Source organism: Cyberlindnera jadinii (genome assembly GCF_001661405.1).
Source record: "Cyberlindnera jadinii NRRL Y-1542 unplaced genomic scaffold CYBJAscaffold_17, whole genome shotgun sequence".
Lineage (NCBI taxonomy): Eukaryota > Fungi > Ascomycota > Saccharomycetes > Phaffomycetales > Wickerhamomycetaceae > Williopsis > Williopsis jadinii.
This window is the reverse complement of record NW_017963668.1, coordinates 106,312-120,024: the sequence shown is the minus strand read 5'-3', so window position 1 is coordinate 120,024 and position 13,713 is coordinate 106,312. Positions and strand designations below refer to the sequence as shown.

General features: G+C 42.9%; 7 protein-coding genes across 7 annotated transcripts; 4 read left to right on the top strand and 3 right to left on the bottom strand.

Annotated features, from left to right (window-relative positions):
* Positions 1–99: 99 nt before the first annotated feature.
* Positions 100–1,214, top strand: VMA8 (H(+)-transporting V1 sector ATPase subunit D). The gene has a single exon (XM_020217667.1). It carries the CDS (start codon positions 322–324, stop codon positions 1,156–1,158), a length of 837 nt encoding a protein of 278 aa, XP_020068437.1. The 5' UTR covers positions 100–321; the 3' UTR covers positions 1,159–1,214.
* A 200-nt stretch (positions 1,215–1,414) lies between these two features.
* Positions 1,415–3,186, top strand: CDS1 (phosphatidate cytidylyltransferase). The gene has a single exon (XM_020215774.1). It carries the CDS (start codon positions 1,461–1,463, stop codon positions 2,736–2,738), a length of 1,278 nt encoding a protein of 425 aa, XP_020068436.1. The 5' UTR covers positions 1,415–1,460; the 3' UTR covers positions 2,739–3,186.
* CYBJADRAFT_169442 (acyl-CoA-binding domain-containing protein) lies at positions 3,162–4,330 on the top strand. Its single transcript, XM_020215773.1, has 4 exons — positions 3,162–3,223; positions 3,276–3,401; positions 3,482–3,554; positions 3,613–4,330. The coding sequence occupies exons 1-4, from the start codon at positions 3,208–3,210 to the stop codon at positions 4,256–4,258; spliced, it is 861 nt and encodes a 286-aa protein (XP_020068435.1). The 5' UTR covers positions 3,162–3,207; the 3' UTR covers positions 4,259–4,330.
* A 146-nt stretch (positions 4,331–4,476) lies between these two features.
* On the top strand, positions 4,477–6,860 carry SOG2 (Sog2p). Its single transcript, XM_020215772.1, has one exon. It carries the CDS (start codon positions 4,544–4,546, stop codon positions 6,836–6,838), a length of 2,295 nt encoding a protein of 764 aa, XP_020068434.1. The 5' UTR covers positions 4,477–4,543; the 3' UTR covers positions 6,839–6,860.
* On the bottom strand, positions 6,842–9,705 carry MCM3 (MCM DNA helicase complex subunit MCM3). The gene has a single exon (XM_020215771.1). It carries the CDS (start codon positions 9,621–9,623, stop codon positions 6,969–6,971), a length of 2,655 nt encoding a protein of 884 aa, XP_020068433.1. The 5' UTR covers positions 9,624–9,705; the 3' UTR covers positions 6,842–6,968.
* A 116-nt stretch (positions 9,706–9,821) lies between these two features.
* CYBJADRAFT_33479 (uncharacterized protein) lies at positions 9,822–11,785 on the bottom strand. The gene has a single exon (XM_020217666.1). It carries the CDS (start codon positions 11,606–11,608, stop codon positions 10,004–10,006), a length of 1,605 nt encoding a protein of 534 aa, XP_020068432.1. The 5' UTR covers positions 11,609–11,785; the 3' UTR covers positions 9,822–10,003.
* CYBJADRAFT_169439 (uncharacterized protein) lies at positions 11,318–12,901 on the bottom strand. The gene is made up of 3 exons (XM_020215770.1): positions 11,968–12,901; positions 11,905–11,939; positions 11,318–11,872 (listed from the first exon to the last, which is right to left on the bottom strand). The coding sequence occupies exons 1-3, from the start codon at positions 12,429–12,431 to the stop codon at positions 11,790–11,792; spliced, it is 582 nt and encodes a 193-aa protein (XP_020068431.1). The 5' UTR covers positions 12,432–12,901; the 3' UTR covers positions 11,318–11,789.
* Between the last annotated feature and the right edge of the window lie 812 nt (positions 12,902–13,713).

Below are 13,713 nucleotides of genomic sequence, written 5' to 3'. Positions count from 1 at the left end.
ATAAACAAAGAGAAGAGGTGAAGAAACGTTCAATACCTCATCGCTTCATAGTCAAATTGTCGAGGGCACCGCCTTGTGAAGGAGAATACCAAACGAGTTCGCGGGCTCGTGTAGGCGGGCTGAAAAAGCAGCCAAAACTTCAACATTGTCAACAGGAGAGACCCCCCTGCTAATCAACAGGAGCACGAGTGTTTAGAGCAGGGAAGGGAAGAGAGCGATGTCTGCCAACAGGTGAGTTGTGTGGTTGATTGGCGTGCTGTTTGTTGCGGGAAAGCGGGTACTAACAGGGTGTTTCCAAGAGAAGCTGTGTTTCCTACTCGTATGACCCTTGGTGTCATGAAGGGTAAGCTCAAGGGGGCTCAACAGGGCCATTCTTTGCTTAAGAGGAAGTCCGAGGCGTTGACGAAGAGATTCAGGGATATCACCAAGAGAATTGACGAGGCTAAGCGCAAAATGGGCCGTGTTATGCAGACCGCAGCGTTCTCGCTTGCTGAAGTTCAGTATGCCACGGGTGATAACATTGGGTACCAGGTGCAAGAGTCTGTCAAGAATGCTAGATTCCAAGTCAGGGCAAGACAGGAGAACGTTAGCGGAGTCTACTTGCCACAGTTTGAGAAGTACATCGACGACAACATCAACGATTTCCAGCTCACTGGTCTCGGTAGGGGTGGTCAGCAGATCCAGAGGGCCAAGCAGGTGTATTCCAAGGCTGTTGAGACACTTGTGGAATTGGCATCGTTACAAACAGCCTTTATCATATTGGATGAGGTCATCAAAGTCACCAATAGAAGAGTCAATGCCATTGAACATGTGATCATTCCAAGAACGGAGAACACTATCGCCTACATCATGAGTGAGTTGGACGAGCTGGAGAGAGAGGAGTTTTACCGTTTGAAGAAGGTTCAAGAGAAGAAGGAGCAGGCTACAAAGAGACAGGATGAGGAGATGAAGCTCAAGAAGCTGCAAGAAGCTGCTGCGCTCGAAGCCAACGAGCAAGTGGAGCAACAGGACGAGGTGGATCAGAAGGAGGAGAAGGAAGAAGAAGATAAGGATATACCACCAGAGGTGAAGAATGAAGTCCAAGAGGTGGAAGCACTAGCAGCACAAGCTGAAGGAAGGGATTTGACTGCAGAGCAGGAAGATGATGTTATCTTCTAGCCTGCTTTAGACTACGAGTGCTCGCCAATTTGTCAATTGATGTGATTTTGATTTAATTATACTTGTAGTACACGCCCACGACTGGATTATTTCTTCAGTAATAATATAACATAACATAACATAATATAATACCATTCTCGGAATTTTTCACATGGGAAATCGGGAACACTCGGCCGTTCCAAATTTTATAGGCAGACCCGAGCAGCCATCGATTTCCAATGATTTTGAAAAAATTCCTCTCTTTTTAAGCTGATATCGCTTTTAATACTCGGTTGCTATTGCATTCCAACCAATTGATATCGATGTCGTTAAGAAAGAGAAACGTCAACAAGCTGGAAGAAGAAGTGAGCACCATTGCCGATACTCTGGTACATCCAGAGAACCATGTTCAATTGGACGAGAAGAACAAGAAGAAGCAAGACTTTGTAGTTCGTGCCTTTTGGACCATCGTCATGTTTTTGTTCTTTGTCGGTGTCATCTGTGCTGGTCATATGTGGACAGTGACTTTGATCTTTATATGCCAGGTGCTGGTCTTCAAGGAATGTATCGCTGTTACTTCCAAGCCCTCGAAGGAGAAGAATTTGAGACTGACGAAATCGTTGAACTGGTATTTCCTGTTCACCACAATCTACTACTTGGATGGTGAATCCTTCATCAAGAACCTAAACCACCTCATCTTTACAAACCAATTCTTAACACCATTGGCAACACATCACAGATTTATAAGTTATTGGCTGTATATCTTTGGTCTAGTGTTCTTCGTTGCAACTCTGCAAAAGGGCCATCTAAGGTTTCAATTTGCACAGCTCTGCATCACCCATATGGTTTTGTTGTTGACTGTTTTCCAAGCACACTTGATCATCAATAACATCTTCAACGGTATGATCTGGTTCTTGATGCCAGTGTTGATGGTTATCACAAACGATATCTTTGCATATCTTTGTGGGATAACGTTTGGCAAGACCCAACTCATTGCTATTTCTCCAAAGAAAACCGTTGAAGGCTTTGTCGGTGCTTGGATCTTCACATCATTGGCTGGTTTGTTATTGGCAAAGGTACTGTCAGCCTATGACTATATGATTTGTCCCGTGACAGATCTGGAAGTCAATGTGTTTTCTCATCTAACTTGTGAAAAGAATCCAATCTTTTTACCACAGGATTACAGAATCCCACCTGTTATTGCAGAATTCATTGGGGCTGAAGTGTTAACCATGAAACCAATTTATTTCCACTCCTTGAACCTGGCCTCGTTTGCATCGTTAATTGCACCATTTGGTGGCTTCTTCGCCTCTGGTTTGAAGAGAACCTTTGAAGTTAAAGATTTCGGTCACTCTATCCCTGGCCATGGAGGTATAACAGACAGAATCGATTGTCAATTCCTCATGGGATCATTTGCATATTTGTACTACGAAACGTTCTTGTCAACGAATAGATTCCAAGTTGGGTCTTTGTTGCAGCAGATTGTAACAAATTTGGAGCCAAAGGATATAGTGCTATTGGTGAACAAGTTGGCATTGTACTTGTACAATATCGGATATATCGATGAAGAGAAGTATATTAAATTGGTTGAACTATTCTGAAATGGGATTCTTATCTCTACTGATCCATTAATTATTACCATTCTAGGAACCAGACATATGTAGAATCCATCTCAGTAGCAACCATTGATGTTACACATTCGTATAATGCTGGTGGCAGAGTACAACTACCCTCATTAATTGATCTGTCTGCTGTTCAATTAGTCAGTTCACCCAACCGGGGAGTGTTTAGGGCCAACAATACCATCATTGACCCCTAAACCAATGAAGTGACTAACCAATCGATGAATACATATGAAAGAATTGAGGCAACGAGCCATAAAGCATAAAGGGTTACCCTACCTGGACAAAAATCCGGAAAATCTGTGGTGTCTGGGTGCTTATGTAATCCAAAACATCCGGACATGTTCAAGTGCTTTTGTGCGTTCCCCCAGAAAGAAGTAAACAAACAAACAAACAAACAAGCAGACGGCTTGCTACTACTCGTCCGCTACCAAGGAGTATCGTTGATATGTCTGATTCTATTGGTAAGTGCTCCTATGAATGGCTTGATGTACAAATCAACTGACTGATATGCAGATCGCGTGTTTGTGAAGGCAATCTCAACAATCCGTGCGTTATCGACGAGAACAGGAGCTGGATCTCTACCTCGTCCTCCAGTGGAGGCTAGAATAATGCTATATGGGTTGTATAAGCAGGCAACTGGTGAGTATTCTTTAGGGATGTGAGCTTTGGAGGGTATGGGATCTAACAACGAGGGGTATCTCCCCACGAAAATATAACAGAAGGCAATGTTGAGGGTGTAATGGACCGGCCTCTGGGGTCAAGACCTGAAGATGAGAACGCTAAGCGCAAATGGTGAGTTTGCCCAGTTGTGAATATTACTGAACCATCAACTAACATCATTCACACACAGGGACGCGTGGAAGTCTGAGGAAGGCTTATCCAAAACTGAGGCTAAACGTCGATACATTTCTTATCTCATTGAAACCATGAAGACATATGCTACTGGCTCCAATGATGCCAGGGAGTTACTTTCAGAGTTGGAATACTTATGGGACCAAATAAAGGACATTGATCCTACCCCTACGCCTCCAATGACACCAAGAGTGGCGAGCCATTACAATACAAGTCAGTATAACGGATCCATGTATGGTTCGACTGCGTACATCAGTGGCGGAGGCGGGTACGACGACTTACAATCAGAGCTGAGAGACGTTGCCATAATGAAGAGAGAAGTTGCGATGGCACTACGGAAGGTGAGTCTAGAGTTGGAAAAGGTCAAAAAGGGCAAAGAGAGCAAAGAATGGGAAGGGTTCAAGAGAATGGTTAGATTCTTGTGCAATATCATTGGAGGTGTTCTCAAAAGACTCTTAGTGGACTTGATGGTTGTCTTGATGATCTTGAAATTCATCAAGTTCAAACAAGGGCTGGATCTGAACCTAAACAGCGATGGTGAAGTGGTGCATGGCTTGGTCAACAAGAGTCTACTGTGGATCTTTAAGCTATTAGACAAATGTAATTTGATCGGGTGGAAGAAGATACACATCGACGTTCTGTGAAACACTCCATAATCTAACGTTATACATTCTCAATTCATTGGAATACAATATATATAAATGCCATCATAATAGTAATAACAGCATCCATGTAGTGGTGATGTTTTTACATAATACATTACGTAATCATGGTGTCTGGGTGTTATCAAAAGGGGATCTCTGTGCCCTTCGAAGACTTCAAACCTCATCTCACGATTCGGTTACTTCTCTCTTGTTTAATCCTTGTCTATACACACAGATCAGGGTATCGTTATCTGTGGTGGTAATTGGTGCAGTTGCTGAGCAAAGATGACTGAGCATGTTCAGCATAGCGTGACAAGTCGAACGAGGCTGATGCAGACGATAGGTGAAGAGATGAAGCGATCTCTCTCCACGGAAGGTGAAAGAGGTGCGATGAAGTTGATTGGTTTGAATATCCAATCGATCCCACCTGAGGCTCTGGAGCTGATGAGGGATTCTGTTGAGAGACTGTCGTTGCAAAACAACTCTTTGACGTTGCTTCCACAGTACTTTTCAAGGCTTGAAAAGCTGAGATACTTGGATATTCATGAGAATGACTTCACGGTGTTCCCAGATGTTTTGGCGAAGATGCCTGATCTGGAGATCTTGGACATAAGTTGCAACAGGTTGAACAGCTTACCCAGTGACATTGGTAATCTGTCCAAGCTGAAGGTTTTGTCTTTGAAGAACAATCAGTTTGAGACCATACCATCATCAATACTACAAATGAAAGATTTGAGGATATTAGAATTGGAGAATAACCCCTTCAACCAGAACATCATGTCTTTTTTGAGCAAGATACCATATAAGCCACAGACATTGGAATGGTTACAGGAGATTAAGATGTTCTTAAGAACGCATAGCTCTGCCATTGTCGAGGAGGAGGAAGAAGAGGAAGAGACTGGTGTTAAACCTGAGGGAAATCTTGAAAGCCATACAATGGAGGAGCAAGGAGAACTTGATCTTGATGATCCATTGCACCCTATAGATAACGTCAATGTCAAGTCTAGTGACCCATCAGCTCCTCAGCACAAGCCTCTTGAAAGATCTAGAAGTATATCAGATACACATATCTCTTCTAGGGCTGCAAAGAGAATGGGGTTCATCAACGTCAAGAAACCAATATCTGAAGAGGACGATGAGATTCCAGGATTGAAGAGAAACAGATCTCTATCTGCAAATGCCTTCTCTCAAAGCTCTATGATACAGCCGGTATTCCAGCAAACTCCAATTCATAATCACATTTCTCAACAGGGAACGAATGATACAGAGACACATATTACACCACCGAAAGGTGAGCAACCTTTAAGTATACGGATCCCCACGGCTCTCGAACTAGCATCACCAATTGCAGCCGAGAAGTTAGATTCTATCCCAGAACATAGATCTAATGACTACTTCAAGAGGCTATCAACTCTACCAGAGACCAGGTCAAACCTCACACAATTGAAGATTGTGGACATTGCAAGAAAGGTTTTATTCGCCTTTTCTGAATTCCAATCAACGATGAAGAAGATGAATACCTTCTGTACAGATAAACAGTTGATCATTGACATGGTTTCACAGTTATACTTTTCCAAGAATCTTATTGAGCATCTCGTGGAGAGCTTGGAGAAATCAGAGGCCAAGAACAAAGAAGGACTTGTCTCAGTGGATGAGATTCTCAAGGTTGTTACAGAGACTGTTTCATCGTTCAAAAAGATGATTGAGACTTTAAGCATGAACTTGACAAGTTATACGAAGAACACTGACAATTGTTTCAAAAGAATGTTGTTACTATCGTTGTTCATGTGCTATTCAGAAATCCTGAATGCGTATAACATTCTTGCTCCAGATATTACAAAGAAAGACAAAGTCACGGCGAGAAACCAACTTCCAAACCTGAGGATTCCGGAGGCCAACATGGGCATCACTCAGCAACAACTGGCAGAGTACAAGGAAGTTGATGATAATCTGTATGACTCTCTCAATAATGTTTTACAGTCTTCCAATGACATTTATGCCGAGTTGAACGAGGCGATTTCGAAAAGTGCGATAGCTAATGCCAAATCTGAAGACTATCAACTATCTGCCACTGCAATCCAAAGAATTAAAGAACTCACTGGAACGTGTGTGAGCTCTATGGACCAGAATAAGAAGATCAAGATCAAACTTGGGAACACCAAGAATCTTACAATCCCTGACAAGAAGAAGTTTTACGATGAACTCAACACTTTCCTCAAATCCATTATAACTATTTTGGCTTCAACGAAGGCCATCATGAACGAATCACCGATTTTGAACGAGGTTCGTCCTTCATTAGCCAGCTTAACCAAAGCAACGAAAGATGTCACTATTATGCTTGAGGTGAGTTCATATCGAATGATCAACGATTCCTTTAGTGCTTTGAACAGTGCAGTCCCTCAATCTACAGCAACAGCACCGATGATTTCCTCAATTCCTTCGGTGATGTCCATTCCTCAGATGAATACACCATTTGTTAACATGCCAAGTGCTTCGACGCCTATGCAAACAGCTTCTAATCCATTTGAAGCTTCTATGGTTAACAACATGCAAAGCATGAGTACTACAGAACAGGAATAAATTAGCAAGACTCTTTACACCATAGTATGACACACGTAGTGCTCGTAGTATACATTGAACTGAAGATTGAATCCATATTAACAAAAAGAAAACCATAAAACACACGCCAGCTCCCAAAGCATCCTTCATTTCAGTGGATACCGTACATCATACCATCGTCTGTTACAAAGATGTTACCGTTCTCGACAATCTTTTGTACACCAGCTTCGAATTCTTGTTGACTGAACAAGTCTTCATTTGGTAGCTTCTTATTAACAGCCTCAAAAAGAGACTCCTTGGTGAAACCAGTATCTTGTTGGAATTGTTCGTCCCTGAGTAATTCTGAAACAATTCTGTTGAACGTACGCAATCTGTCAGGTGATATGGTGTTTTCATGGCCTCTAGGACGAGTTCGTTGCTCTGACAAGGGGACTCCAATGATTTCTGGCTCTTGAATAGTCAGCTGTTCCATCCGTTCCTGTGTTTGCTGAGTCTCCTGGCTCTCTTGAGTCTCATCCTGTGGAACTGGTTCGTAATCAGCCTCCTCATGTTGGGAAGGTTCTTGCAGCTGTGAAGAATCACCAGCTTGTCTTACACGTCTCGTTTGAGAGCGTGTTATTCTACCACCGGTTGGAGGTGCTGTGAGATGATCACCATCGTCGTCAAGCCTTACGTCAGCTTCGATATCCTCGTCATCATCGCTATTCTCTTCACTATCTTCGTCACTGTCTTCAACCTCTTTGTCGACCTTGGCCTGTTTGGCTGGTCTTTGGTCGCCAATATTTCTGAATAAAGCAGAGTACAACATCTCTTCCGCCACTTTTGTATCACGAACCTCGACAGACTTACTTAGTCTCACCTTCGCATGGGCAGTGGCCAGACGAATCAGAGTCTCCAAAGTACGAGCAGTGATTGGAGCTGTTCTCTTTGACTTTGTATCTTGACCATTTCTCAGGTTAGTATAGATTTTAACAACATGATCGGCAGCTCCTTGTGTCAGGACAGGTTCAATACGGGATTTGGCATATTGAATGTATTTTCTCAAGAATGGGATGGTAAGGATCTTTGGTTTCTTAGCACCACGAGTACGTTGTGCTGCAGCGACACCAGCATGTAAAACAGGGTTATACTTCTGGTACATTGGTTGTTCCTCCTCTTCTTCTTCAGCAGCATCCTTTTCCAGTCTTTCGTTACCAACAGCCAATGAAATAGTAGATGTCTCTCTGATTGGTTCACCTTCTGCATAACCAGTTGGCACGTATCTGTGCGTTCTCAAGATGTGCTCAGAGATGGAACGGTCTCTTGGTGAATTAACGTCATCAGTCACGATGAAGAGCAAATCGAAACGAGAAAGAAGGGAGTCTGGAAGGCCAATGTTATGATGTGGATCTCTATGAACGTCATATTGACCATACAGTGGGTTAGCAGCTGCAATGACAGAGCAACGGGCGTTCAGAGAGGTATGAATACCAGCTTTGGCAATGGTGACTGTTTGTTGTTCCATAACTTCGTGGATAGCCACTCTGTCCACGTCCGACATCTTATCGAATTCATCAATACAGACAATACCTCTGTCTGCGAGGACCATCGCACCAGCTTCCAATCTTCTCTCACCCGTTTCCTTGTCGTGAGTCACGGCAGCTGTTAAACCAACACCTGAAGAACCTTTACCAGTGGTTGCAATTGCCAAGGAGGCTGTGTTCAGCACAAATCTCAGCATTTGAGATTTAGCAGTAGAAGGATCACCAACCATGAGGATGTTGATATCACCTCTTAAATGCGAACCGTTTTCCAAGTTCTTCTCAACACCACCCAGCATCATCAATAGCACGGCCTTTTTGATATACTCATGACCGTAGATCGATGGTGCCAACGACTGAGCCATAATGGTAAACACATCTTTGTTCTTGGATAAGCTGTTTATGTTTCTGATATCCGAGTCTGTGATGGTTTCTCTTGCAGAGACACCTGTTGATCTTGCGTGTAATGGATACACAGAGTTTGCGACAAGCACCGTGAAGAAAGACGAAGAGGTATTGGCACCACCACCTAGTGACCTGTAGACACCGACGATCTGCACACGATCACCAGGTTTTACAGAGTCTACAAGATCATCACCAAGCACAACTTCCAACGATCTTGGTAGTTGACCTGCTGGAGCTCTCTCAGGCATCTCCTGAACTGTGATTGTTTGATGATCCTTATAGATGGAGTAACCGTACTCTGTCGTCAACTTGTTCCCCTCTGCGTCCTCCGTTGGGTACACAGGAGGTGTACTGATGGGGTTGAACGACGTGGTTTGATCGTTGAAGTCTCTTGCGTGGAAACGACCCGTGCTTTCGGCGTAGTGTACCGATCTGAGGATCTTTGGCCGGACAAGGGAAGCCCTGGTCACGATACCTTCCACTGATATCATTTTGGACAGGTGTGTAGATCTGATGGTTCTTGGTGAAACTGAATGGCTACCAAAGGCTCCCTTAAAGGCAACGTGATACACTTGAAACTCTGGGTCATCTGTCTCTCTGAATGCCGGATTCAAAGGATCAAAATGCGATCCTGCCTGGTCTTTCAGCGTTCTGTCGAAAGCTGGCAGGTATTCACTTGGTTCATTCAGCAGCCCACTCCACAGCCCCTTATCGAACTCTCTTATCTCATCGATTGAAACACATAGCCTGTTTTCATTCTTCATCAGCATTTCACGGATGAGTTCTTTATAATCAGTGGGCTCTTCCTCAGCCAGGAACTCGTGGAAACGACGCATACGGTCGCCAAACACGGCATCTATCGCATCAATTGGTTCTTCCATGGTGCTTCAATTTCACTAGATACTTTCCTTATTGGCTGGAAAGGTGTGTTTAACAGGAAGTTTGACGTATTTTTCCTTCTTCTCGATTTTTCGATATTTTTTCCCTTCCAACTGACGCGTAAAAGGCGGAACACGAAATGACGCGTTTAATTAAGTTACCAAAATGGGAAATGCGAGGACACGGTCACGTGAATGTACCGGAATTCCAGTTCAACAAACGATTACGTAATCTGTTTAGGCTTCTATGGATAGAGTATATATGGATATAGGAGGGAACGGCACTGGTCTGGTAAAATGTGGTTGGTTAAGTACAACTTAGAAGCTATCAGAAATACATTGATCATTATGGTAAACTATGAGGAGTCTGTACGACAGCCATTTTACGTTGGATGCGGGTTCATTGGATCTGCCTTTGCTTCTTCCGTGAGCTTTCTAGCCTTGTAGTTTCTCTTCTGTTCTGACTTTCTTGGTCGTCCTCTTCCTCTCTTCTTCTTCTCAACTGGGGAAGAAATCCTATCGGAAGAGCATGCTATCCTTTGCCTCTTCCTAGTGTTCCCTCTGGTGTTATTCATGGTTTTGTTATCATCTTTTAACGCTTGAATCGCCTTCAGTAGAATCTGCGAGTCGAATTGCCTCACCGCTGATCTGGAAGTTTGAGACGTCTTCTTCCGTATGATACATCTATTGGCCTTTGAGAAACAACTCGGGTATTCGAACATTGGTGGTGTGAAATTGGAATGCCTCTTTCTACTGTCTTCATAGATGATATGTTTGGCAAATTGGGGCATTGATGGGATAAGGGCGTGGCCGTTGAGAACCCTTCTCATCTTCACACAAGTGATATGTGGACATTCGAAGAATGTATACGCTTGATTGCGACGATGGGAACAGTTGTATGTAGACTTTTCTTCCGTTTTCCCCTCTTGTGAGATGGTGCATCGCTTCTCAGTAACAACGGCTGTTCTGGCTCGCAATTGAAGATAAACATAAGCACGAAAGTTGATAAACGAATCGCATTTTCTCATCTTCTTCGCATAAACTCGCAACACAGCTAAAAGGTCCCTAAGAGACAAATCACAGTCCCAAGATACACTATGCTTGTGAGTCGTCATTTGTGTTTCAGGTGAACTCTCATCAACAGTCACACTAGTCTCTTTGCTATTTAGACAAGAAGCAGTGATAATGGTTGTTGAGTACAAGAAATAGCCATAGTTTGTGAGTGTCTCGGTATACTCTGGCTCATCCTCTTCATCAACAAAGTCACTTGCATCATCCGAATCGTTCCCGTCATCGAAATCACTGGCACCATTCATTTCATCATCATATTGAGGCATCTGTCTCACTGTATTCCAATCAAAGGTCATGGACTCTGCGAATTTCACCTTGTCGCACTGAATCGACAGCACTTTGACAATGAGATTAATTGGGTTCAATCGCCTAAATGCGTATATCTCTGCATTCAAAATCTCACAATGATTGGATGTCATAATGTCAAACCTTGGTGTCACCAAATTGTAAAGTTGAAGACCTCTAGCACACTCGTACATGTTGGTAATGAGATTATAAGTACTGTTGACTGTCTCTCTCTTATGCCTCTCAAAGAAACCCCCCCTCATTGTTTCTTGGATTGGTGGGATCTTTTCGGGATCAGATTCAAATATCAACTGGAAAAAGTTATGTTGCATAACCCTTCTATGCTTTGCAATTGTGTACTTAGAGAGGTTTCTTTGGACGTGTTTGGAACATGCGAAGCTTTCAATCGGAACACCACACCGGGTTCTCAACATATCCAAGGCCTTCTTGATACCCTTATCCTGCTCCGATATGATTTGTAATGGGGGAATGCTCTCCTCAGTGATACTATCATCATGCAATTGCAGAGATTCCCGTAACTTCTTCCAATGCGATCCACCGTTCTTCTTGAAGAATGTGTATAGGAAGGTAAACCATTCTAATCCACATTCTGCATTCTTTGAAAGCATCATACCCAGGGGAACAAGTCCCTTGGACCCAGCCTGCCCAACAATAGTGTATAATGTACGAAAATCATCTTTGTATCTTTGACTATTGTGCAAAGACAAATGGCAAACATCTAATGAGAGTGTTGGTATCAAGCTTTCGTAGAGCTCGTCATCAATAGAGTTGGAGAAATAGACGCACTTGATTTCATCTTGTGAATAAGATAATAAATCGAATACTGGGGAAGACAGCTCTGAGGAGTTTGCAAGAGCTTCCAACAACTTTTTTGCCTTGTCAGTGTTAAACTTTAGCTTCTTGTCACCTGCATGTGTAGTCCTCTTATCATTAGAGAAAGCTCTAAGATTGTTGAGTACTAAGTTCTCACCCTGAGTCGGCTGCAGGACTATCGTCAGATTGATCACTTATGGCACCTTCCAATTGTTGTAAAAACTCGTCCTGTGCCTTTTCCCATTCAACAGTTGAATCACTAACAGCTGGTCCAACTGCATCTTTCGTTAAAGCAGGGGCACCCTCTACTTCTTGCTGTGGTTCATCACCTGGTTCATCACCTCCCCAATCGGAAATCATTCTGGAAAGCTCAATCGCATCCTCCTTGCTTAGGATGTTGTCGATATACCTGTTATCTTGTAGAAGTAATGCTATCTCAAAGTGATTCAACCCCTCTTGTACACCATCATCAGTGGCCTGGTTATTCCTCTGATTATGATTTGTATCTGATGTGAACAGTGCAGTCAATAACATCTGTATAGTGTATTTGCCAGTCTGCGTTCTATCAGTGAATTTGGAGAACGATGTCCCCGATAAGGCTCTGTGCAGAGACTCGTACATCTGCTGGACTGGTGGTTTCTCTGGCTGTTCAAATTGAACCTGGCATATATGTTCTATTTCCTCCTGTGACTTGGTGTAAATATTGTTCAAGATGAGATGAGTTGCCGTGAGGGTTAATTTTCTCTGATATGAAACATCTTCAGAGGGCTAAAATACCTTCAGTGCTGTTTCATCTGCGTCTTGAAGCCATTCAAATATCGCTCTGCCCACGTTAGATAATGTGTGGGATCTGATCTTTGAATAGAGCAGATAGTCTTTGAGACAACCGAAACTATCAACCTCTACTCCATCTTTGTTTGTACCAAAATAGCCATCACGCCTCAGCAGTTCAACAACTCTCTCTAATTCAGGACCCCTAAGCTGTTGTATTTCAGCAAGGCTTCTAGCCAGCGCCCTTTTGGTCAGCTTTGGAACCTCACAACAATGTTCCTGTTTGATATTACCTACGGAGCATTGTATGTCATAATCTAGGATCTTAGTTTGACAAAATGTGCACCGTGCCATATAACTATTGTTAGGTCTTTGTATAAATAAAACAAAGATACCAAGCTCCAGTAGACAGTAGATGTGAATAGCTTGCTGTAATATGTGCAAAGACGATAACCTCTCCTCCACAACGATACCTTTTGTTTGTCTTCTCTAGATTCCTTCGTTAATGAGAGACTTTGCGGTATCCTAAAGAAAGCTTTTCAAACTAGTTCTACCTCCATGCAAAGTAGAGTCAAAAGTTAATCGTGGCAGAAGTACAATGTCCCCATTAGTTGATAGTTTATCTGCGACGCTTGTCTCGTTTGCCTCACAATCCTCAACATCCGTCACGGTTTGAGTTTGTAGTTCAGCACTAAAATCAACACCTTGGTACCAAGAAGTATCTGACATCATGTCCTGATGACACATGTTGAACTCGACCAAGCGTCTTCTCAAATCACTTATTACATTTCCCATATTGAAAGAAAAGTTGCTCTCGAGACTGTTGAACAGTTCGATACACGTGTGGAAATGATGTTTACATTCGTTGAGATGGTCTTTTAGGAGTCTTTTCTCCGCCACTGGTGAAGATGATATTTTCTTCTTCACAGAAGCGAGCATATCGATCATCCAAGGAGAAAGGGACATGACGATATCCGAGTCTGGTAGAGACATTGTGATTGACAATGATCTGTATTAGCCAAACGTATTTGTTGTTTTGTCTATGGGTTTGTTCACATTCTTTGTTGGAATATTTCACGCGTCTGTGTTATTGTTTTGACCATGAGGTATGGGTGTGGTGTGTGGATGAATG